This window comes from Balaenoptera musculus, chromosome 1 (genome assembly GCF_009873245.2).
Source record: "Balaenoptera musculus isolate JJ_BM4_2016_0621 chromosome 1, mBalMus1.pri.v3, whole genome shotgun sequence".
In the NCBI taxonomy this organism is placed as follows: domain Eukaryota; kingdom Metazoa; phylum Chordata; class Mammalia; order Artiodactyla; family Balaenopteridae; genus Balaenoptera; species Balaenoptera musculus.
In genome coordinates this window covers 149,615,513-149,640,172 of record NC_045785.1, presented here as the reverse complement: position 1 = coordinate 149,640,172, position 24,660 = coordinate 149,615,513, and the positions used below count along the sequence as shown (strand labels likewise).

At 34.5% G+C, this 24,660-nt stretch overlaps 1 protein-coding gene across 1 annotated transcript in view; it reads left to right on the top strand.

Moving 5' to 3' along the window:
- The window catches only part of LOC118881084 (membrane cofactor protein-like), a 30,058-nt gene that overhangs the window by 2,909 nt on the left and 2,489 nt on the right, over positions 1-24,660 (top strand). The window contains exons 2-7 of the mRNA XM_036825560.1: positions 5,279-5,464; positions 5,794-5,893; positions 13,444-13,529; positions 14,385-14,582; positions 19,727-19,909; positions 22,079-22,126. Of these exons, the coding sequence (XP_036681455.1) occupies positions 5,279-5,464; positions 5,794-5,893; positions 13,444-13,529; positions 14,385-14,582; positions 19,727-19,909; positions 22,079-22,126 (801 nt within the window). The remainder of the gene's footprint in view (positions 1-5,278; positions 5,465-5,793; positions 5,894-13,443; positions 13,530-14,384; positions 14,583-19,726; positions 19,910-22,078; positions 22,127-24,660) is intronic.

The following is a 24,660-nucleotide window of genomic DNA, read 5'->3' as shown; positions in this document are numbered from 1 at the left end:
GGTCTGGCTGCTCGCTGCTCAAAAAGTCAATACTTGAGAGACAAGTGCTGGTAGGAATGGAAAGCTTTAATCAGAAGGCTGGCATCTGGGGAGAAGGCAGACTCCTGTCCCAGAACTAACTCTGAAGATTCTGCTTGGCCATGAAAGTTTTTTAAGGGAAAAAGGGGAAGTAATCTTAGTTAATCATTGAGATAGGGAGTCCTATTTATTGACATCTCTCGTTGCCTGCAGACTTGTCGACTCCTTGTGATATTTCTTTAGATGTTATCTCTTTCACACAGTTTGCTCTGGAGGTTACTGAAGGGAAAGCTGGGGGAAAGATCTGATCATCTGTTAATTATTCTTCCTTTCTATTTCTTTGATCTAAGAAGAGAACCAACAGGTTAGGCAAAGTATTGTGTGATCTAAAGATGTGAAAGGTGTGCTTGGGCCAGAGGTTAATTAAAGTATAGTTTTGCTAAAGTGACAAGACAAAAAGAACCTCCTGCAAATAGCTCTTTCCTACAAAAAGCTGCTTACACAAGAGAAGGGGACTGGTCAGTGCCTCCCCAGGGAAGCAGAGACTACTTCCTAGAGGAGATGTTGAGTGAATTAAGTCAAGGAAGACAAGAGTTTTAGGAGTTCTCCTGAGCAGGAAGAAAGGTGTTCAGAGCAGAGAAAACAGTGTGAGCAAAGGCTCAGAGATGTGACATGGCTCAGGGCAGTCATGGACTGCCTAGTCATGGGCAGCAGTAGGGCAAAGGAGGCAAGAGGAAGGCAGCGGTGTAGATCACAGAGTGAATTATTATGGAAGAGCAGGATAGTTAGGAATGAAAAATTACTATCATAAAAATCAGACTATGATGTTATTACCTGTTCTTTTTGGGCACCTTGAGGCCTTTCGTTTGCCCTAGCACAATGCAAATCTAAACTAACGTTGCTTTAGTCTCCCCAGGCTCAGTAGAATACCATTGCTTAAGGACTAAATTGCAGACAAACGTTGTTGTCATAACCATACAAGGGTTCTGGATGACAGACAGTGATGGAAAGCAATGTGGGTAGTGGAACCGGGTTTCCTGGCTTGACCCTGGGTCTGCTACCTACAGGGAATGTATTCATGGGCAAGTTACTTCACCTTACCGTGGTTCAGATTGCTCATCTTAAAGAATGGGAAATAGTACACAACTCATAGGAAGATTGTCAAGAATAAGTTAGTTAAAAAACACTAAAATAATGATAGGCACAGGTTTAATTTGGTATTTCTAAAATGATTAATATCACCACTGTTTTAAGAAACAAGTTCTAGAATTGTTCATTGCTAATCTTTAGGAAAAAATATAACCCACAGTCTTTGGAGTTCACTTTTAATAATGTTAAAATACTATTTCTAGTCATAGAAGTAATATAAAATGGGTTTATAATAAAATACTAAAACAAATATTTTGACAAGAAAGAAATTAAAAATTCTGATAAAGTGAAATGTTTGTAAATAAATGAATGAAAGAAATGGAAAATAGGAACAGAAACAGCAGTGAAAAAAGTGATGATTTGAAGATATTTTTGGAGCAGTTTGGCTGAACAGTAAAGAATTTGAATTTTGACCCAAGAATGTATAAAACCGATAACAGTACTCCTTCAGCTTTGGCACTAGGAACTAGAAATGCAGTGATGAATGAGACATGGTCCTCAAGAAGGCTACAGTCTCCTAGGGAAGTAAGCAATGAATAATTACAGTATGAAAAGTGCTGTGAAAGAAGTAAATTGGGGCACCATGAGGACACTTAACCCAGTGTTTTGAGTGAGAGATGTCAAGAGCCTCAAGGAAGAAGTGGCATCTAAGATGAAACTGAAGGATGAGTGGGTGAGAGGAATGTCAGGGTCTCTGGTCAAAGCTGAAGTAATATGATGCATGGAGGTCTAGAGTGCTACAGTAAGTTGAGTAATTTAATGGGCACTACTAGTGGGATTGAATATGGCTTAGAAGACTGTGCAAGAGTGAGCAGACATTAAAGCTCTGTTAGCCATGTGAGGAAGCCTTAGACATTATCATGAGGGCAACAGGGAGCCTTTGAAACGTACCTGACTTGGAAGGACCTTGGTGCTAGTATCATATCAGTATTACTCTGGTGGCAATGTGAAAATGAACTGAGTGAAAGGTGGCGAGACCAGTAAGGAGACCTATTCAGAAACTCTTATAGCAATCCAGATAAGAAATGATAGTGGCTTGAATTAGAAGTAAAGGTGGAAACAGAGCGAGGGAACAGGCATTTCAGTTGTGGAAACCATGTATCTTGTTTGCTGGCTTCATTATGTTATTTGAGATAGGGTGACACATTCCAAGTGGAGCTGTGGGGAGGCAGTTGAACATACAGACTTGGCACCCCAGCTAGAGATCTAGGATGGAGAGAGGGATTTGGGAGGCAGCTCTCATCAGTTGTAATGATGTCATGACAGTATACATCTGACCCAGGGCGATTTGCAGAATGAAAATAAGGAGAGCTCGTAGAATAACCCATGAGGAACGTCACATTATGCAATCAGGCAGAGAAGGAAGAGCAGCCAGAGGACAGGCTGAAAACTAGGCTGGTTTGCTACCTGGAAACCAAGGAAAAGAGCTTTTCAGGCACAAGGGAGCAAAGAGAATGAACAATAGCTCCAGATGTTGAGACAGGGTAATTAAAATTACTGAGGGAGAGAGTGTTAGGGTGAATTTACCAAGAGGGAGGCTACTTAATGACTTGAAAATAATTTAAGTGGCTTATAAATGAGTGGGAACTGAGAAATAAAATTGATAGGTTAGATGTTAGAGCCTGTGTTTTGAAGAAGCAAAGAAAGTTTAAAAATAGGTTGTGTGGACAGTGAGAGAAGGGGAGGGGTGGTCAGATTTCGGGAAGTTCCAGTTTGGGTCAGAGACCATGATTTTCTGAAGGGAACCACATGGGAAGTGGTGTGGTGTGTGCTTGTGTCAGGGAGTTATTTTTAATTTTGCAAGCAAGTAGAGAGTGCTTGCACAATTTTTTCAAGTGTATAGAAAGTGAACAGTTTTCTTGATTCACAGCAGAGCATTATTTCACTTTCCTGACACTCACCTGGAACACTGGGGAATTTTCTGAATGCAGCCTATCTTATTATGTAATAGCATCCACTGTTAAAGTATAGGATTACAGCCTAATAATAATTATGTTGTAAACTATTTAGAAAAAACTAAGTTAAGATGTTATTTTTTTGGAGCTAGGGACATTTACTTTGAAAATCCTCATGGGAAAAAAATTCAATGTTCTGAGCAAAAGAAGAAATTTGATTATAAAAATGTGTGATATTGGACTCAGTTATTACAGTGTATAAAGCTTGTGATCAACTGGTTGACAAAGCAAACATTCTAAACTGCACATTGTTAAAAGCACTCATTTCATGATGTATATTGGTAGGAAGAAATCCTTCATTAGTTGAATGGATTAAACTGTCCAATTGACATGTCTTTTTCCATTCAGAGCACTATGTGTGAGAGTTACTTTAGGAATTTTCTCTTCTTTTTTATACTTTCGAGATAGTTACTGAAGTTGAGTGCATAAACAAAGAACACTTGTTCTTTGTTCTTTCATAATTTAATTATGGGCATGCTGTTAACTTGATTTCTTTCTTGGTGGTTCCAGGAAATTCTAGAATGATGTAATACATTTGTATCCAGTACGAAATTATATAGCATTTCTATCCTGTGTTTTTTGTTTGTTTGTTTTTTTCCTATGTTAAAATGAGAACGTCTGGCTCAGGGTATTGAGTAAATTTAATATTATTAATAAAATTCAACTCAACTAATTTTCTTTTTAAGCAATGCTTTTAATACTAAAGGGTTTTGTTTTGTTTTGTTTTTTTTTTTTTTTTTTTTTTTTTTTTTTTTTTTTTTTTTTTTTTTTTTTTTCTTTTTGCTTTTGTTTTGTTTTGGGCAGTTAATTGAAGAGCATTCATGTAACAAGATCAGCATAGTAGAAATGTTGAAAACATTTGCTAAGTGTTGAAACAGTTTCAGCACATGATGTAAATGAAATGTTGGATGGTGTATCAAGAGAGGAGTTTAGAGTTTAGAATATGATAGGAAAGGAGGGTAATATTTCACCTCTTTAGAGTTCTCTCTTGACCAGTCTCTCAATCTGCAGTAAGACCAAGATCCAGGGAGTAATAAAGAAAAGGTTCCTCAGGGACCAAAATAGGGCTATTTCTTTCTCCTTAGATCCTTAACCTTATAGGTGTGGCCTCTGCATTCCTTTAGCACTTTAGGACTTGATGTGTCTCCATAATATTATTTTACATAATTTTTCTAACAGATTTGTTAGGTTATCGAGCTCACAGATAATTAAAAGGAAGAGAAATTGTTGAAGTAGGAATTACACTCTTCTAAGGAGGGACTCCCCACCGCCAAAAAAAAAAAAGAATAAAAACTTATAAAAGTATAGCAATAAAGTAGCTTTACTATTGGGGTATATTAGATAAATAGCCCAAACAGCTACCTCAGGGAGCTTCTAAGGATATGCATGCTCTATTGATCAGAGAAGAAAAATTAAATTACATTTAAGGTAATATCAAGAAAACAAATTTTTTTCAATGTAAGTCTATTCAAAATGGTAAATTTTGATATTTAAAAGTTATCTATTCATTCATAAAATTCTTTAGTTCACAAATATGAAATATATGAAATGAAGTCATACTTTGAAATACTTAGTCCATATCTATTTTGATCTTTGAAATCCACAATGTTTATTTAATAGTCACCTCTTACCATAGCATGTCTTGAGCACCCAGTGTGTACAGAGTGTAGTAGAAAAAGAAGGCATATGATCCCTGCCCTCTAAGACCTTGCCTTCTGAGAGGAAACTGAGTGACAAGTGATCATATGCTTGTGTTTCAAACTATGGAAGAGTAATCTGAGCAGAGTGCTATATACAATGGAAGACTTTTTAGAGGAGAGGTGAGTTTTGAAATGAATTTAGAAAAAAGTATGTAAGGATATGTACCTATATATATATATTTAGTCAATACCAAAAAGATTTTGTCTCCTTTAATTTACTGTTGAATGAAAATTTAGCTTATTCCTCAACAAATTAAAAGCTAATAGGATGTTATTTAAAGTAAGCAAGACACATCCTCCGCTACTACCATCACTTGGGTAAAAGCATGTGACAATCACTTAAAATCTTGCTAAGAACCTTTCCATTTATTCTGTACTGCCTACTTGCTGCTAGGCCACAAGTGGCTGGCGAAAGAGATTAAATCCTTAATTTTCTGTTTCTATTTTTATTCCTAGGTCCCTGTATTGATCCACCAGTATTGGAGAGTATGAAGCTCAAGGGTGTCATTAAACGCCATTATTATCCTGGGGACAGAATAGACTATGAGTGTCACAGAGGATACTTTTATGTGTGGCCTTATCTCCTCGCATCTACTTGTGAGCCTAATGGCTCATGGAGCCCTATTGAAGAAGCATGTTTAAGTAAGGAAACAAAACCATTTTTGTTGTTTTTTGCTTTCTGTAGAGATTTTTACACATTTTAGGGTCAATTTTCCACTGCAACAATAATGATTTTCTCATGCAAAACTAGGTTTTAGATAGCAATGCATTTTTTCAGGCTTTGAGAAATCTCCAGGGAATCTTTATTGGTGATTGGTTCCTCAGTAAATGTGAATGTTAAGTTTGCCCTTATAATAATTAAAGAAAGAAAATAATATTTAATCAATAGAAAAGAGCAGTGTAGAATTTTGATCTTGATTTAAATGTTTTGAAATTGGTATGAAAAAACGAATTTGAAAATTTTCTTTTAGGAAAATCATGTCCAAATCCAGAAATAAAACATGGTGAAGTATATGCCCCAAATAAAACCTTTGAGTTTGAATCAGAAGCTCACATTTCTTGTAATGAGGGGTAAGTAAGTTACTCCTTAGAGGAAATAAGTTAAATGTTATGAATTCCATTTTTCTTTGCTTCTCAGCTTAATCATTCCCTTAAAGTTGATTTCATTTTTCTTTCTAGGTCATAAGTTGCACTTGTAGCCAAACAACTCTTGGGCTTTTTATGGAGAATGAAATGATGTGTAATTAATAGAAAGGAATTTAAATTGAAGAAAAGCAAAATCAAATACTTATTATATGTGATAATAAGCCTATTGGAAGCACTGAAAATGTAGTAATCATGGTGACTTTATCCTTAACAACACAGTGCACCCTAGTAAAAATGGCCAACTCTCAGAGTTGAAGGAGGGCTCACAGAAATGACACCAACAGTGTAAGAGGGCTCCTTTTTCTCCACACCCTCTCCAGCATTTATTATTTGTAGACTTTTTAATGATGGCCATTCTGACTGGTGTGAGGTGATATCTCATTGTAGTTTTGATTTGCATTTCTCTAATAATTAGTTATGTTGAGCATCTTTTCATGTGCCTGTTGGCCATTTGTATGTCTTCTTTGGAGAAATGTCTACCTAGGTCTTTTGCCCATTTTTTGATTATGTTGTTGTTGTTGTTGATATTAAGCTGGATGAGCTGTATGTATTGGAAATTAATCCCTTCTTGGTAGCATCATTTACAATATTTTCTCCCAGTCTGTAGGTTTTCTTTTCATTCTGTTTATGGTTTCCTTTGCTGTGCAAAAGCTTTTAAGTTTAATTAGGTCCCAGTTTTTATTTTTGTTTTTATCTCCATTACTCTAGGAGACGTATCCAAATAAAATATTGCTGCAATTTATGTCAAAGAGTGTTCTGCCTATGTTTTCCTCTGTATTATAATATACTGTCTTATATTTAGGTCTTTAATCCATTTTGAGTTTATTTTTGTATACATTTGTATATGGTGTTAAAGAATGTTCTAATTTCATTCTTTTTACTTTTATAGCTGTCTAGTTTTCCCAGCACTGCTTATTGACTGTCTTTTCTCCATTGTCTATTCTTGCCTCCTTTGTCATAGATTAATTGACCATCAGTGTATGGGTTTATTTATGGGCTTTCTATCCTGCTCCATTGATTTATATGTCTGGCTTGTCTGCCAGTACCATACTGTTTTGATGACTGTTGCTTTATTGTATAGTCTGAAATCAGGGAGCATGATTCCTCCTGCTCCGTTCTTCTTTCTCAAGAGTGTTTTGGCTAATAGGAGTCTTTTGTGTTTCCATACAAATTTAAAGTTTTTTTGTTCTAGTTCTGTGAAAAATGCCATTGTATTGAATCTGTAGATTGCCTTGGGTAGTATAGTCATTTTGACAATGCTGATTCTTCCAATCCAAGAACATGGGATATCTCTCCATCTGTTTGTGTCATCTTCAGTTTCTTTCATCAGTGTCTTACAGTTTTCAGAGTACAGGTCTTTTGCTCCTTAAGTAGGTTTATTTCTAGGTATTTTATTCTTTTTGTTGCAGTGGTAAATGGGATTGTTTCCTTAATTTCTGTTTCTCATCTTTCGTTGTTAGTGTATAGAAGTGCAACAGATTTCTGCATATTAATTTTGTATTCAGCAACTTTACCAGATTCATTGATGAGCTCTAGTAGTTTTCTGGTAGTATCCTTAGGATTTTCTATGTATAACATCATGTCATCTGCAAACAGTGACAGTTTTACTTCTTTTCCGATTTGGATTCCTTTATTTCTTTTTCTTTTCTGCTTCCTGTGGCTAGGACTTCCAAAACTATGCTGAATAAAAGTGGTGAGAGTGGGCATCCTTGTACTGTTCCTGATCTTAGAGGAAATGCTTTCAGCTTTTCACCATTGAGTATGATGTTAGCTGTGGGTTTGTCATATATGGCCTTTATTATGTTGAGCTATGTTTCCTCTATGCCTACTTTCTGAAGAGTTTTTTATCATAAATGGATGTTGAATTTTATAAAAAGTTTTTCTGCATCTGTTGAGAGGATCACATGGTTTTTGTCCTTCAATTTGTTAATATGCTGTATCACATTGATTGATTTGTGAATATTGAAAAATCCTTGCCTCCCTGGGATAAATCCCACTGGATCATGATGTATGATCCTTTTAACGTAGTTTTGGAGTTGGTTTGCTAGTATTTTGTTGAGGATTTTTGCATCTATTTTCATCAGTGATATTGACCTATAAATTTCTTTTTTTGTGTGATATTTTTGTCTGGTTTTGGTATCAGGGTGATGGTGGCCTCAGAGAACAAGTTTGGAAGAGTTCTTTCCTCTGCAGTTTTTTGGAATAGTTTCAGAAGGATGGGTGTTACCTGTGTTTCCTTATTGATTTTCTGTCTGGATGATCTGTCCATTGATGTGAGTTGAGTGTTAAGGTTCCCTACTATCATTGTGTTACTGTCAATTTTTCCTTTATGGCTGTTAGCCCTTGCCTTATATATTGAGGTGCTCCTATGTTGGGTGCATATATATTTACAATTTTTATAATCTTCTTCTTTGACTGATCCTTTGCTCATTATGTAGTGTCTTTGTCTCTTGTAACAGTCTTTATTAAAGTCTATTTTTGTCTGATGTAAGTATTGCAACTCTGACTTTCTTTTGATTTCCATTTGCATGGAATACTTTTTCCATTTCCTCACTTTCAGTCTGTATGTGTCTCCAGATCTGAAGTGAGTCTCTTGTAGGCAGTGTATATATTGGTCTTGTTTTTGTAACCATTCAGCCAGTCTGTCTTTTGGTTGGAGCATTTAGTCTATTTACATTTAAGGTAATTATTGATAAGTATGTTCCTATTGCCATTTTGTTAATTGAATTTTGTTTTTGTAGGTCTTTTTGTTTCCCCTTTCTTCTTTCATTCTCTACTCTTGTGATGACTATCTTTAATGTTATGTTTGGATTCCTTTTTCTTTTTGTATGTATATCTATTATATATTTTTGTTTTACAGTTACCATGAGGTTTTTGTATTAGAGTCTATATTTATACATGCTTGTTTTAAGTTGCTGATCTCTTAATTTCAAATGCATTTTAGGTACCCTGCATTTGTACTCTCCTCCCCTCACAATTACTGTTTTTGATTTTATATTTTGCATCTAATTGTTTTGTGTATCCCTTAACTGCTTATTGTGGATACAAATGATTTTTACTATTTTCATCTTTTAACCTCCCTACTAGTGGATGATTTCCTACCTTTCTTGTAAGTTTGCCTTTACCAGTGAGCTTTTCCATTTTATAATTTTCTTGTTTCTATTTGTGGCCTTTTCTTTTCCACCTAGAGAAGTTCTTTATCATTTGTTGTAAAGTTGGTTTGGTAATACTGAATTATTTTAGCTTTTGCTTGTCTGTAAAGCTGTTGATTTCTCCATGAAATCTGAATGGGAGCCTTGCTGGGTAGAGGATTCTTAGTTGTAGGTTTTTGTCTTTCATCACTTTAAGTATATCATGCCACTCCTTTCTGACCTGCAGAGTTTCTGCTGAAAAATCAGTTGATAGCCTTATGGGAGTTCTCTTGTATGTTACTTGTTGCTTTTCCCTTGTTGCTTTTAATATTCTCTCTTTATCTTTAATTTTCTTCATTTTGATTACACTGTATCATGGTGTATTCCTCTGTGGGTTAGTCCTGTATGGAACTCTATGCACTTCCTGGACTTGGGTGACTGTTTCCTTCCCCAGGTTAGGGAAATTTTCAGCAATTATCTTTTCAAATGTTTTCTCAGGTCCTTTCTCTCTCTCTCTCTTCTCCTTCTGGGACCCTGATAATGCAAATATTAGCATGCTTGATGTTATCCCAGAAGTCTCTTGAACTGTCCTCATTCCTTTTCATTCTTTTTTTTTTTTCTCTTCAGTGGCAGTAATTTCCACTACTCTGTCTTCCACCTCACTAATCAGTTCTTCCATCTCATTTACTCTACTATTGATACCTTCTAGTGTATTTTTCATTTCAGTTATTGTATTCTTTAATTCTGTTCGGTTGTTCTTTATATTTTCTAATTCTTTGTTAAAAACTTCTAATTTTTCATTCCGTGCATCCATTCTCCACCTGAGTTCTTTGATCATCTTTACTATCATTACTCTGAACTCTTTCTTGGGTAGATTGCCTATCTCCATGTCACTTAGTTTTCTGGGGTTTTATCTTGTTCCTTCATCTGAAACATATTCCTCTGTTGCTTCATTTTCTCTAAATTGCTATTTGTATTTTTATGTATGTGGTAGGTTGGTTACTTTTTTTTGACCTTGGAGAAGTGACCCTCTGTAAGAGACATCCTATGCATCCCAGCAGTGCACTCCCCTCTCATTACCCAAGGGCCAGGGGCCAGCTGGTCCCAGGGTAGTATCTGGCCTGCGTTTGCAGACTTGGCTTGCAGGCTGCAGGACTGTAATTTTCTTGCTTCTGGTGTCTGCCCCCTAACCATTGGAGCTGGGTTTTGGTCCTCTGGTGGGCAGGGCCATGTCTAGGGATGTGTTTAGAGGTGGCTGTGGACTCAGGAAGTCTTTAAGCAGCCTGTCTGCTCATGGGTGGGGGTGTATCCCCTCCCAGTTTGTTGTTTGGCCTGAGATGTCCCAGCACTGGAGCCTACAGGCTGTTGGGTGGGGCCAGGCCTTGGTGCCAAAATATCAGCCTCTGGGAGAACTCACACAAATGAATCCTCCCTGATATATCTGCCGCAATGTCTATATCCCCAGAGTGAGCCACAGCTACCCCCACTTCCCTAGGAGACCCTCCAAGATGAGTGGGTAGCTCTGGCCCAGGCTCCTATGAAGTTACTGCTTTTAACTTTGGTCCTTTGGTGTGTGTGAGGTTTTTTTTTGCACCCTTTAAGAGTGAAATCTCTGTTATCCCCAATCCTGTGGAGCTCCTGCAATCAAGCCCCACTGGCCTTCAATGCCAAATGCTCTGGGAGCTCCTCTTCCCAGTGCTAGACCCTTGGGCTGTGGGGCCTCATGTAGGGCTCAGAACTCACTCCTGTGGGAGAATCTCTGTAATATAATTATTCTCCAGTTTGTGGGGTGCCCACTGGGGGGTATGGGATTTGATTATATTGCAAGGCTGCCCCTCCTACCAGTCTCCTTGTGGTTCCATCTTTATGTCTTTAGCGGTAGGGGATCTTTTCTAGTAGGTTTCAGTCTTTTTCAATGATGATTGCTCTATAGATTGTTGTGATTTTGGTGTTCTTGTGAGAGGAGGTGAGCTTAGGGTCCTTCTACTTGGCCATCTTAGCCACTCTGTCTTTGTCTTTTGAAAGTTTGGTTATTATGTGACTTAGTGTGGGTGTCTTTAAGTTCATTTTACCTGGGGGTTGTTGAGCTTCTTGGATGTTTATATTTGTGTCTTTCATCAAATTTGCAAAGTTGCTCACCATTATTTTTTTAAAATATTCTCTCTGCCCCTTTCTATCTCTCTTCTCCCTCTGAGATTCCCACACTGTGTAGGTTGATCCACTTGATGATATCACACAGGTCCTTTAGGCTCTGCTCACTTTTCTTCACTCTTTTTCCTTTCTGTTCCTCAGACTCAGTAACTTCCACCATTCTATATTCATGTTCACTGATCCTTCCTTCTGCTGCTCAAATTTGCCTTTAATCCCTCTATTGAATTTTTAATACCAGGTATTGTACTTTTAAGCTCCATAATTTCTTTTTGGTTCCTTTTTAGGTTTTCTAGCTCCTTATGATACTTCCATTTTGTTCACACATCATTTTCTTGACTTTCTCCAAGTCTTCCTTTAGTTCTTTGACCATCTTTAAGATATTTTGATGTCTTTATCTAATATATCTATCATCAGATTTTTTCAGGAACAGTTTCTGTTCATTTGTTTTTTTATTCTGAATGGACCATACTTTCCTGTTTCTTTGTATGCCTGGTGATTTTTTGTGGAATATTGGATATTGGAATCTAATAATGTGTAACTCTGCAAATCAGATTCTCCCCTTTCCCTAGACATTGCAGTTTTTGTTATTGTTTTTGTTTATTGATTTTTGTATCATGTTTCTGTGGCAGGGATCACCTGAGATGTAAACTGAAGGTCTTCTCAGGCTGTTTCTGTGTTTTTTCCCTGAACATGGACACTCACTTTCTAAATTTCCCCACATATGCAGTTGTTTTTGAATGTCCTAGTCTTTAGTGCCTGGCTTCTGAGAGTGGAAACATGAAAAATGAAAGTGGAAGCAAATGTTGCTGGATCTTTAAATCCCGTGTAAGTGACTTCAGCCAACAAGGATAGGGCTTGCAAGAGTCAGCAAGGTGTGACAACAATGGCTGCCACCACTTTCTGTGATCAGAACTAGCAGTCAGCAATCAGAGTACAGATCCTTGGTACTTGGAAGACAGTCTTTTTGGCTATTGTACCTCCTGCAACCTGTGTGTAAGCTGCTTCAGGAGCACACGCACAGTTGCCTGCCACACTGCTGAGGGTAGGGGTAAGTTGCTGCTGTTTTCCTAAGAGCTGAAATTGACTGAAATTAATGCAATTTACCTGTCTGAGTTTTCCTCTAGAACTTGCAAGCCTTCAACAGACTCCAGAGTTCCAAAACAGTGACATCAGACAGATTCTGCCATTGCAGTTTTTGTCTAGTTATGGTGACAAATTCCTAGAACTTCCAACTCTACCACCTTCCCAAAATCCTCTCCTAAAACACTAATATACAGAAAATGAGTACAGCTTAATGGAAAAGTCAACTGGAACCTTGTACAAGCAGTTTCACTGATTATTTTTAAACTGATCAAGTAAAAATATTAGAACATCCTGTCATAGATATAGAGAGCCTATTAGGCACTTTGAAAGGTACCAAAAACTTAAAGCATAGACTCTTCTCAAAAAAAAGCTGTAGCCTAGTTAGAAACACAATATATACTAACATAATATATTAAATCAAAATAGTAAATAAGAAGTGCCAAATACATACCATTATTTATGATCATTACAATGAGAATCCAGAAGGAGAAGAGAGTACTGTGAGTTTAAATCATCAGAGAAAATTTCATTAAGTAGTATTCCCAAGCTATTCCTGGAAAGATATTCTGATCTAAAGAATATTAAAAAGAACTAAAACTTACCTAGCACTCACTATGAGTCAGATGCTAACTTATTCTCAAAACAACCCCGTGAAGTATGTACTATTATCTCTTTTACATAGATGAGGAAATTGAGCAAGAGAAACAGTAAGAGACTTTCCCAAGCTTAAATAACAAGTCATTCATGGAGCTGGGACTTGAATCCAGGCAGGCAAGCTCTAGGGTCTGATGTCTCTGCTCAGTCCTTGCTAAGCAGAATGGTGTGAGCAAAAGCATAGAAGTGAATGTGTGATGCATTTGCCAGAGATGGTGAAGAGGCCACACTGACAGGCATGATAGTAATTTAGACATTTTGCTGTGGGACAGTGTGTGTCCACATGCAGAAACTCTTTATTTGATTAAAATTGAAGATTTGGTTAGCACTTTCATTATATCATGTCATTTAAGAAACTTCTCCCTCAAACTACTGTAGTGCAGAAAAACAACCATATAAAAATTTTCAATGTTATGTGCTATTAAAGAAACAGTAACCTTTTCTTTTTTCATTTAGTTATTACTTAAGAGGAAAAAAAATTCTAACTTGTAACCTTATTGGAGATAATGTGCATTGGAGTGATTTGATACCACATTGTGAAAGTAAGTTAATTCTCACTTTATAATTTGGATTAGGAATTTTCAAACTTTTTGGCTTCAGGACCTGTTTATGCTGTTAAATCAACAACGATTCCAAAGAGCTTTTCTTTATGTGGGTTATGTCTATTGGTATTCATTATATTGGAATTAAAACAAAAGTTTTTAAAATAGTTAATTATTAAATCATTTTTAGGAACAGTAAAGTCAATACATGTTAATATATACAACATATTCTTATGAAAAAATTAAAAATTTCCAAAACCAACAGTGGGAATAGTGGCATTGTTTTACATTTTTGCAAATCTCTTCAATATCTGGCTTAAAGGAAGACATCTGGATTCAGTCTGTGGCAAAATCACACAATTTGTAGATTCTGGAAAATTTCACCATAAACTTACAAGGATGACAGTGAAATAACACCATATCTTGGCATTATTGTGAACCATGGATGTAGTGAATGGATATGTTTATAAATTATAAATATGCATTTCTTAGCTAGCAGTGAATTTTATTTTTAATCACAAGCATATTTTCTCATTAAATTTCCATCTCTTATGATGATTAGAACAAAACTTAGCATGTCCTTATAGATAAATATAGGTATTTCATATAGGTACTTTATATAGGTATTTAAGAAAATGAGTTTGGTTCTTAAAAGTTTATTTCTACATGATTTGAATTTGGGATAATACATTTTCTCATGGAAACTCTCCTCTAAATGGATAAAGGATTCACAACTAACTTCTAGAAATCATATGTTAAAGAACCTATTGAAGGTAGTTCATAGGACTTTACTGATGCTGTCTTACTCTTTCACCTTCCCTTTACCTTTATTTTCTCTTTTTACCCCTTTTTAAGAGATTTTTTGTGGACGACCTCCAAAAATAAAACATGGAAAACACACCAATAGCTACAGGAATATATTTGAATATAATGAATTAGTAACTTATAGTTGTAATCCTTCAAATGGATCAGATGAATACTCACTTGTTGGAGAGAGCAAGCTTATTTGTTCTGGACCTGGCAAATGGAGCAGTGCCGCTCCTCTGTGTAAAGGTAATAATGTTTCCATTTGTTTCCTTCTTCATTTGTAAATACTGTGGAACACTTTGTAAATAGTTTTACCTATAAGTAAAACAGTCATACATGTTTCTTCCTCCGGTTAAATTGACTTCTAGTTTAATTTAGGCCAAATCGAACAGAAAATAGTTCTAGTTGTGGGGTTTCCCACCCCTCACCCCAGATGTTCTTGACATTACAGTTTACACATTGTGAACTAATTGTGTGTGTGTGTGTGTGTGTGTGTGTGTGTATTAGGATTTTTTTGCTTGAAAGAACTAAAAAACTCAACACACCCTGCCTCAAAAATAAAGTTTTTTCTTATATTGCAAGATGTCTGAGAGTTCTGGCTACAAATAATGGTAGAGAAAATTTTAAAAAGCTAAGCTTCTCATTGATAAGAATGATAAACTCTGAACAAAATATATTTTTAAAACAATATTTAAGGCACTAGAGAGTTACATAAAGCAAGGAGATGCTAGAGGGTATTTGATTCTTGGAAGAAAACCACTGAATAACAGGATAATATTTACTCTTTTCAAGTGCACATGGGACATTCTCTAAGGTAGCTCATATTCTAGGCAATAAGATTATTTTTAGCACATTCCAAAGAATTGAAATCATTAAGTGCATTATCTGATCACAATGGAATAAACATAGAAATTAAAACAGGGCTAATCTAGAAAATTTGCAAATACTTGAAAATTATAAAAGGCACTCCTTACTAACCCATGAGTCAAAGATGAAGTAACAAGGGAAGTTAGAAAGTGTTTTGAATTGAGTAAAAATGAAAAACACAATACATCAAAATTTGTGTGATACAACAAAAGCATTGCTTGAAGGGAAATTTATAGCATGAAATACTTGTGTTAGAAAAAAATAAAAGTCTCAAATCAACAATCTAAGCTTCCACCTTAAAAAACTAAAAAAAGAAGAGCAAACTCAAAATAAGGAGACATAAGAAGATCATAAAGATAGAGAGAAATCAATGAAATTGTGAAGAGAAAATAATAGAGAAAACCAATGAAACAAACCCCTGGTTCTTGGAGAAGATCAATAAAATAGATAAAGCTATAACTAGGCTGACAAGAAAGAAAAAGATATTTAATAAGTCAGACAGAGAAAGACAAATACTGTATGATATCATTTATATGTGGAATCTAAAAAATACAACAAACTAGTAAATATAACAAAAAAGAAGCCGACTCACAGATATAGAGAACAAACTAGTGGTCACCAGTGAGGAGGGGCAATATAGGGGTGTGGGCGTGGAAGGTACAAACTATTGGGTATAAGATAGGCTACAAGGATGTATTGCACAACATGAGGAATATAGCCAATATTTTGTAATAACTGTAAATGGAATGTAACCTTTAAAAGCTGTATTAAAAAATAATTTTTTAAAAAAAGAATGAAAAAGAGGACAACGCTATTCTGCAGACATTTAAATGGATAGTTAAAAAATATTACAATGATGATAGTTGTAATATTACATCTTTATGCCTATAAATTTGACAACTGAAATGAAATTGACAAATTCCTTGAAAGACAAAAAAATACCGAAATATCTTCACACGAATATATAGGTAACCTGAATAGTCTTATACCTATTAAGGAAATATAATTTGTAGTTAAAAACCTTCCCACAGTGAGAACTGAGGCCCAGATGGCCTCCTTGGGGAATTAATTCTACTGCACATTGCAGGAATAAATAATAGCACCTCTACACAAACTGTTCAAGAAATATAAGAGGAGGAAATGCTTCTCAACTCACTTCATGGGGACATTACCTGATACTAAAACCATACAAAAACATTGAAAGAAAATTGTAAACAATATCCGTATTGAATATAGAACTTTTTCAACAAAATATCAACAAATCAAATCCTGCTATACATCTATGTCTCTATTCCTGCCCTACAAATAGGTTCATCTGTACCATTTTTCTAGATTCCACATATATATGTTAATATACGATATTTGTTTTTCTCTTTCTGGCTCACTTCACTCTGTATGACAGACTCTAGGTCCATCCACATCTCTACAAATGACCCAATTTCGTTCCTTTGCATTGTACTGCAGAAACTAACAACATTGTAAAGCAGTTTTACTCCAATTAAAAAAACAAAGAAGAAAAAATAATCCTGCTATATATAAAAATAAGAATACATCATAGCCAAGTAAGATTTATTCCATAAATGCAAGATTGGTTCAGATTTTAAAATTAATCAGGGTTATTTACCATATCAAAAGACTGTAATGAAAAAATATATGATCATCTTAATAGATGCAAAAAAAAGCAATTGACAGAATTCATCATCTTTTTATGATAAAACTTAGCAAACTAGGAACAGAATGGAACTAACTATATCAACCTGATAAAAGGCACATACAAAAATCGCACAACTAACATTATGCTTAATAGTAAAAACCTAATTTCTTTCTCCCCAAGGTAGGAAGAAAGGAAGTATGTCTATGCTCATCACTCTATTCAGCATTGTACTGGAGGTCCCACTCACTGCAATAAGGCAAGAGAAAGAAATAAGCATACATACATTGGAATGAAAGAAATAAAATAGTCTGTATTCATTTATAACATGATTGTCTATGTAGAAAATTCCAAAGACTGATGTTTTAGCAAGGTTGCAAAATATAAGATCAACATACAGAAATCAATTGTATGTCTACATACTAGCAATAAATCATTACTGAAAGTTTTATTTACAACAACTATTTGCAAATCCAAAACACAAAATACTTGCATATAAATCTAACTAACATATATGAAAGATTTAAATGGTATAAACCACTAAACACTAATAAAGGAAATTAAAGACCTTAATAAATAAAGGGATATACATTGGCCATGAAATGGAAGACTCAAAATAATAAAGGTGTAAATTCATTGTAATTGATCTATAAATTCAACATAATCCCAATAGAAACCCCAGTAAAACTTTTTGTATAAATTGACAAGCTGATTCTGAAATTTATATGGAAAGACAAAAGAGCTAGAATAGTTAAACAGTTTTTGAAAATGAACTGGAGGATGTACTCTACCTGATGTCAAGACTTAGTATAAAGCATACTATAAGGCATATAAGCAAGACAGTTTGGTAGTGGTGAAAGGATAGATATATAGAGCAATAAACAAAATAGTGAGTCCAGGATTAGACCCTTGGAAATACGTCCAGTTGATTTTCACAGGTATACAGACAATTCAGTGGGGAACAATTTTTTCAACAAATGGTACCAGCACAATTGAACACCCATATGCTGAAAAAAAAAAAAAAAAAAAGAACCTCAGCCCATGTTAGCACCATATGCAAACATTTATTCAAAATGAAGCATAGATATACATGTGAAACCTATAGCTACAACACTTTTACAAGAAAACACAGAAAATATTTGTGACCTAGCCAAAGATTTCTCTGATACAACCCATAAAGCATGATGCTTTAAAGAAAAAAATAATAAATTGGATACTCCAAACTCAAAATTTCTGGACTACAAAATATATTATTAAGAGAACAACAACAAAAAGCAATAGATTGGGAGAAAATATTTGCAAAGTACGAATCTAATAATTAACTTGTATCTATGATATAGGAAGAACTCTCAAAACACAATAGTAAGAAAACAATTTTTTTAAATGAGCAAAAATTAGTAATAGACATGTTTCACCAAACACGATATGTAGATGGCAAAAAGTACATGAAAAGTTGCTCAATATCATTAGTAATTACAGGAATGTAATTTAAAATTACAATGAGATACCACTAACTATTAGAATGGCTGAAATTAAAAACAAAAATGTGGCAATGCAAACAGTCAAATATACATGTAATTGAAGTTTCAGAAAGAGAGGAGAGAGAGGAATACAGAAAATTATTTGAATAAATACGGGCCAAAATATTTCAAATTTGATACAAAACAATAATCCTACAGGTACAAGAAATTCAGTGACCCTAGCAGGATAAGTAAAAATTTTAATTTTACCAAGAAACCCCCACCAAACTAAATACATCATGGTAAAACTACTGAAAACAAAAAATAAAAGAAAAGAGAGCCAGGTAAAAAAGGTATTATATTGAGGACACACCCACCCACCCCCATCCCCCCTGTTACCCACGTTAAGAATGACAGCTGATGTCTCTTAAGGAACTGTGGAGATGAGAAGACAATAATGTCTGCTAATGTGCTGAAAGAAAAATAAAACACTTAACCTAGAATTCACTGTCAAGGAGAAATCTTCCAAAACTGAAGGTGAAATAAATAAAAAACAGTTTCAGATAAACAAAAGTTTGGGGAATTTGTCATCAGCCAACCTGAACACAAGAATTGATAAAGAAGTTCTCCTGGCTGAACAGAAATGATGTGATACTTGATGGAAATTCAGATCCACAGGAAAGGAGGAAGAACATTATTCTGGTTTAAAAGGCTGTATATTATCTGGCCCTTATCTATTGCTCAGATTTAATCTCATAAGATATCCTCTTGAACTCTCTGCTCAGCCCAGTGTTTTTCAGTTTGTTTTTTTTTTTTTCCGAATTCTGCAAAACACATTCATAGATATTAAAGTCAATCTAGAGGGTCATGACCTGTATTTTACTTTGAAGAAGTAGAGTAGAATGGGAAACACCAGAGTACACTGGTGTGGGGGCCGAGCATTTTGCCTGGCTAGCTTCTTTTCAACTTTTAAAATCGAGCTCAAATATTACCTTCTCAAAAAGTCTTTGCTACCTTTCTAAAAGAGCAGGGCACTGTAATTAGTGTCAGCATGACCTTAAAAAAAGTCCTAGAGCTAAAGAGTATCAAAAGTATCAAAAGTTTTGAACTTGCCCTGAATTTGTACCTGGTAGTCACACTTTCTCAAAACTTGTCATTAATGGAAAAAAATGTAGGAAAGCCAATAAAGTATAATGACAGTCTGTTCTAGGTGGAAAAACGTTATTAAGTTTCTCTAAATCTATTTGCCTGAAATTCAAATGCACAAATAAAGTCTTTTTTTTTTTCAATTAACATCTTGCCTTTCATTCCTCAGCTGTTTCTTCCCACTGGAAATTACTACTTTGCACTAGTTTTTCTGGTCCTGTGTGAAAGCAGCTTTTTATTAATTCTGGAATTTCTCCAATTTTCAGTGGTCAAATGTGAACGTCCAGTACTCGAACATGGAATAATGGTATCAGAAAGTAGAGAAAAATTTTCCTACCAAGCAGTGGTGATATTTGAATGCCTCCAGGGTTTTTACCTTAATGGCAGCAACCTAGTGTTCTGTGGTGGTAATAATACTTGGGAGCCTGAGATGCCAAAGTGTATTAAAGGTACAAATGTTGTCTTTTTCCTTTTTTTAAATTTTGTCTTTTAGTTTTTATTTCTTTGACATTGACAAGAATAATTGAAAAAATAACTCTTTGTATTTAACTCTGTCTTGTATCCATTCCCATGAGAGATGTATGACAGAACTTACATAGAATTCTGCTGTTGTGATTTTGTATGTTTTTATAGAGTCTTAACACATTCTTTTAGCAAAGAACACAGGTATATTAATGTCTCTTGCTTGGTATTTTTATGTATAAAAATAGATGGGAATGATTTTTCAGAGTAAATTGAAGCATGGGAATTTTTACCTATATAAGTCAAGAATGAGAGGCATAATTCATATAAATGATATGAAAGTAGTAATCCCATGTGGTTTGTTCTTCAGTGCTGATTCCTCTCAATACAAAACTCCCAATTTGGGGCCATTCAGATTTAGTAACTGCCTGCTTATATTTTACAAAAAAATCCTTTAAATTCATGTGATTTACACTCATTCATCATTTTTAGTAATGAAAAGAGGAAGACTATATTTAAAGCCATTTTAGTTGTTATGCTTAGTGATTCTAAAAGTATTTGCCATAGTCCACAGATATCAACAGGCGTGTGAACTTGGACAAGTTACGTAAACTTTAAATATATTTACTTACATGTAAAATGATTTAATGACTTCCTCACTGAGTGATAGCAAAGTCAAAATGGGATCCATTTAAAGCACTTAGCACAGTGCCTGGCATCTAGAAAGCTCTTAGGTAGCTTGTATGACTTACAGCATCACCTTTACATGGTATCTTCCAGGTCCAGGACTATGTTTCATTTTCCAGACTGCAACCAGTTTGGTTCTTTTTATACTGGGAAATTTCTGTTGTCACCAGAGTAAGACCAGTATTTCTACCACTCCTCACCTCATACAGATATCATTTGTCTCTTTACTGGGCATTTTTATTTGGCAACAGAAAGTAAATTTCATAACAACCGAAAGGCAGGAGAAGTCCTTACTTATTGTAATGAAATGGAGGATTTCTGGCAGGGACTACTAATTAGCTGCTCTGCTTAAGACTTGAGAGACTATTTTGATATGGTAGAAGGAATTATCTTCCTGATTTCAGGGCTGCTTTCTCTGGCTTCTTCCTTTTAGTTGCAGCAGAAGCAAGAGACAAGAGGAAGAGAGGGAAGAGCATTAACCTGGGCAGACTGCATTCAGGGTCCCAGTGTGGCTCTGCTCACTCAAGTAACATCACTTCTGTGGGTTCTAGTTTCCTGTTGTCTAATGACTCAAACTAATGTCAGTTACTGGCATCTAATTTGTTTGTTTCCTATTGCCCTGATACTTTGAAGGATTGAGGGGGATTATTCATGTTAACATGGTAATTAGAACACCTTTTATAATTACTGTAAACCTGGTACCCAGTAACCTGCTTCAGTACCTTGGTGAGTGCTGTGAAGTTTTGTGGGGAAAGAGATGTTTTTTTGGTGGATGATATATAAAGATTGCATATGAAATTTATATTCATTGACCCATCCATGTCCTAGTGGGCCTATACAGTGTGGTATACTATATTTGTTGATATGCTCTTTTGAAAGTTGACCATAAACATTTCATAAGGACTTATAAAACACTGATACAGTTTAGTGTTTGAAGAAGATGTGAATTGTTTGTGAGAAAAAGCCTATGAAGAGAAGAAGCTACAGCGATCTTTTTTTTAAAATAAAAAGTCAACTCTCCTTATGGGATTGTCAATCATTTTTTATCATCAGTTAGAGAAAGACTATACCAAAAGGATCAGTAGCAACATATAATGGTGTTAAGTCAGATCTAAATGTGCTAATATGAAAAAATGTCCAAGAAATCCTTAGTGAAATAGAAAAAAATTATGGAATATACTACTACTTGGATCTTTTAAAAGAATACATAAATTTTATGATTTATAATTAGTTAACTACTAGGATTTTCATTATAAAATACAAAGTTGTAGTGAACATTTTATATACACATCCTTGTGCACTTGTACAAATATATATTTAGGTTAAACTCAGGAGTAGAATTGCAAAGTTCTGAGTGTATGTGTATTATTTATTTTGAGAAATAATCTTAAAAAAAATAAAAAAACAAAATTAAATTCATAATTTTGTATTGACAAGGATGGTGAATTGAGTCAAATTTATTTTTCCAGGTTACAAGCCTACTCATCCAACCAAGACTCCACTTTTAAAATATCCAGGTTCAGTAACTCTTTATCCTACTTATAGTTAAGAAATTTATAAAGTGATGGGTGTAAAATCATGTCTTATTTTAATTTGCATTTCTTTAATTATCAGTGAGGCTTAACTTTTTCTGTCTACATTTATTTATTCATGTTCTTTGTTCATTTTTCTATTAGGTTTCTAAAACTGTTTTTTTTGTTGATTTGAACTTACTATAAATTAAAGCCCTTTTAATGTGAAGTGAACTTTTTTCCTAGGGTTTTTTTTTTTTTTTTCTTTTCTTTTTTTTTTTTGCTTTATTTTCACTAGTCAGTTTTCTTTTAGGATTTTATACTGTACTATTAGATATGAGTTGCTTTTTATAACTTTTTGTTACCTGAGTATATTTTTATACATGAATATATTTTTGTAAATTTTCAAACATTACAGAAGTATACAGAGTAAAAGATTTGTTCTCCCTCCTAGCCTATTACCTTAGTTAATCACTGTTAGTGTGTCTTTACTCTATTTCTGTACATCAAAATCCTTATATATGTAGCTATAAATTTAATTCGGTGTTTATTTTCTTAAACAAAAATGGCATCATACTGTTCATATTTTTTTGAAACTAGCATTTTTCCACTTAATGTCTTATATTGAGATTGTATTTTTATTTATTCTCATCCTTTTAAATGATGACTTTAATATATGCCGTCATATTTTATTTAACTATTCTCCTATTGGTGGTCATTTATATGTGTAAAACTTTTACATTAATAGGTAGCTGGATATATCGATCTTTTCCCTAATGGCTATGAGCGTTGTGTCTTTCTTATAAAAGCTTTAGGACTTCCTTAAGCTGAAATTATATAAACATTTAAACCATGCATCTTAATTGCATTCTTTGGATTTAAATCTTTGGTACATCTGAAATTCATTATGGTATGTGGAATGAGATTGGGTCCCTCTTCACTCCACTCACCCCCATCCAATGGCAAAGTAGCACCATTTGTTGAATAACTTGTCTTCTCTCCAAGTGTTTTGAGGTGCCACTTTTTATCATCCATTAAATCCATAGGTGTTTTAGTCTTCTATCTGTTCCCTTGAACTCTGTCCATATCTGTGCCAACACCAAGTTGTTGTTTTTCATTCTAGTACTATAATATGTTTTAATGTCTGGCAGAACGCTTACTGTAATTTTTCCAGATCAACATTTATTTAATTTTTCTTACCATTTCATCCAATTCAGTAGCATTATATACATTCACATTGTTGTGCAACCATCACTACTATCTATCTCTAAAACTTTTTCATCATCTCAAACTAAAACTTTATACCCATTAAGCAGTCGTGCTCCTTTCTCAATCCTCCTCCCACATTCAATAACTTCCTTCTACTTTCTGTCTCTGAATTTAACTTACCTAGATACCTCATTTAAGTGGTACTTTACATGTGTCTCTTTGTGTCTGGGTTATTTCACTTAGCATAATGTCTTCAAAGTTCATCCACCTTGTATCAGAACTTTATTCCTTTTTATGGCTGAAAATATTCCAGTGTTTGTATATACCACATTTTATTTATTCATTCATCTGTTGATAGATACTGGGTTGTTTTCACCTTTTGACATTCTAAACAATACTTTTCAGAATATTGGCATTCAAGTATCTGTTTGAGTACCTATTTTGAATTTTTTTGTGGGGTATATACCTTGGAGTGGAATTGTTGTGTTATATATTAATTCTTGTTTAATTTTTGGAGGAACATCCATACTGTCTTCCATTTTTAAAAAGTTTTTAAGTGGCTGCACCATTTTCATTCCCACAAGTGATGTACAAAGTTTCTAATTTCCCAAACTCTTTGCCAACACATGTTAATTTCTGTTTTTTATATAATAACCATCATAATCTATGTTAGTTAATAGGTGTGAAGTAGTATCTCATTGTGGCTTTTATTTCCCTAACGATTAGTGATATGGTGAGCAGCTTTTCATGTGCTTCTTGACCATTTGTATATCTTCTTTGGAGAAATGTCTATTCAAGTCCCTTGCCCATTTGTAAAATGGCTTTTTGTTGTTGTTATTGAGTTTTAGGAATTCGTAATATATTTCAGATATCAATCCCTTATCAGACGTATGATTTACAGATGTTTCTGCCCATTCTGTGAGTTGGTTTTTGCTATGTTGATAGTGTCCTTTGATACACAAAAGTTTTTAATTTTGATGTAGTCCAATATATCTATTTTTTCTTTTGTTGCCTATGCTTTTGGTGTCACATCTAAGAAGTCATTGCCAGTTCAACATCATGAAATTTGTCCTCTATGTTTCCTTCTAAGAGTTTTATAGTTTTAAGTCTTTTGTTTTTGATACATTTTGAATTAATTTTTGTATATGGTGTAAGATAAGTGTCAAATTTCATTCTTTGCATGTGGATATCCAGTTTTCTAAAAATCATTTGTTGAAAAGACTGCCCTTTCCCCATTGAATGCTCTTAGAACTCTTGTGAACAATCATTTGACCATATAAGCAAGGGTTTACTTCTGGGCCCTATATTCTATACCATTGGTCTGTATGTCT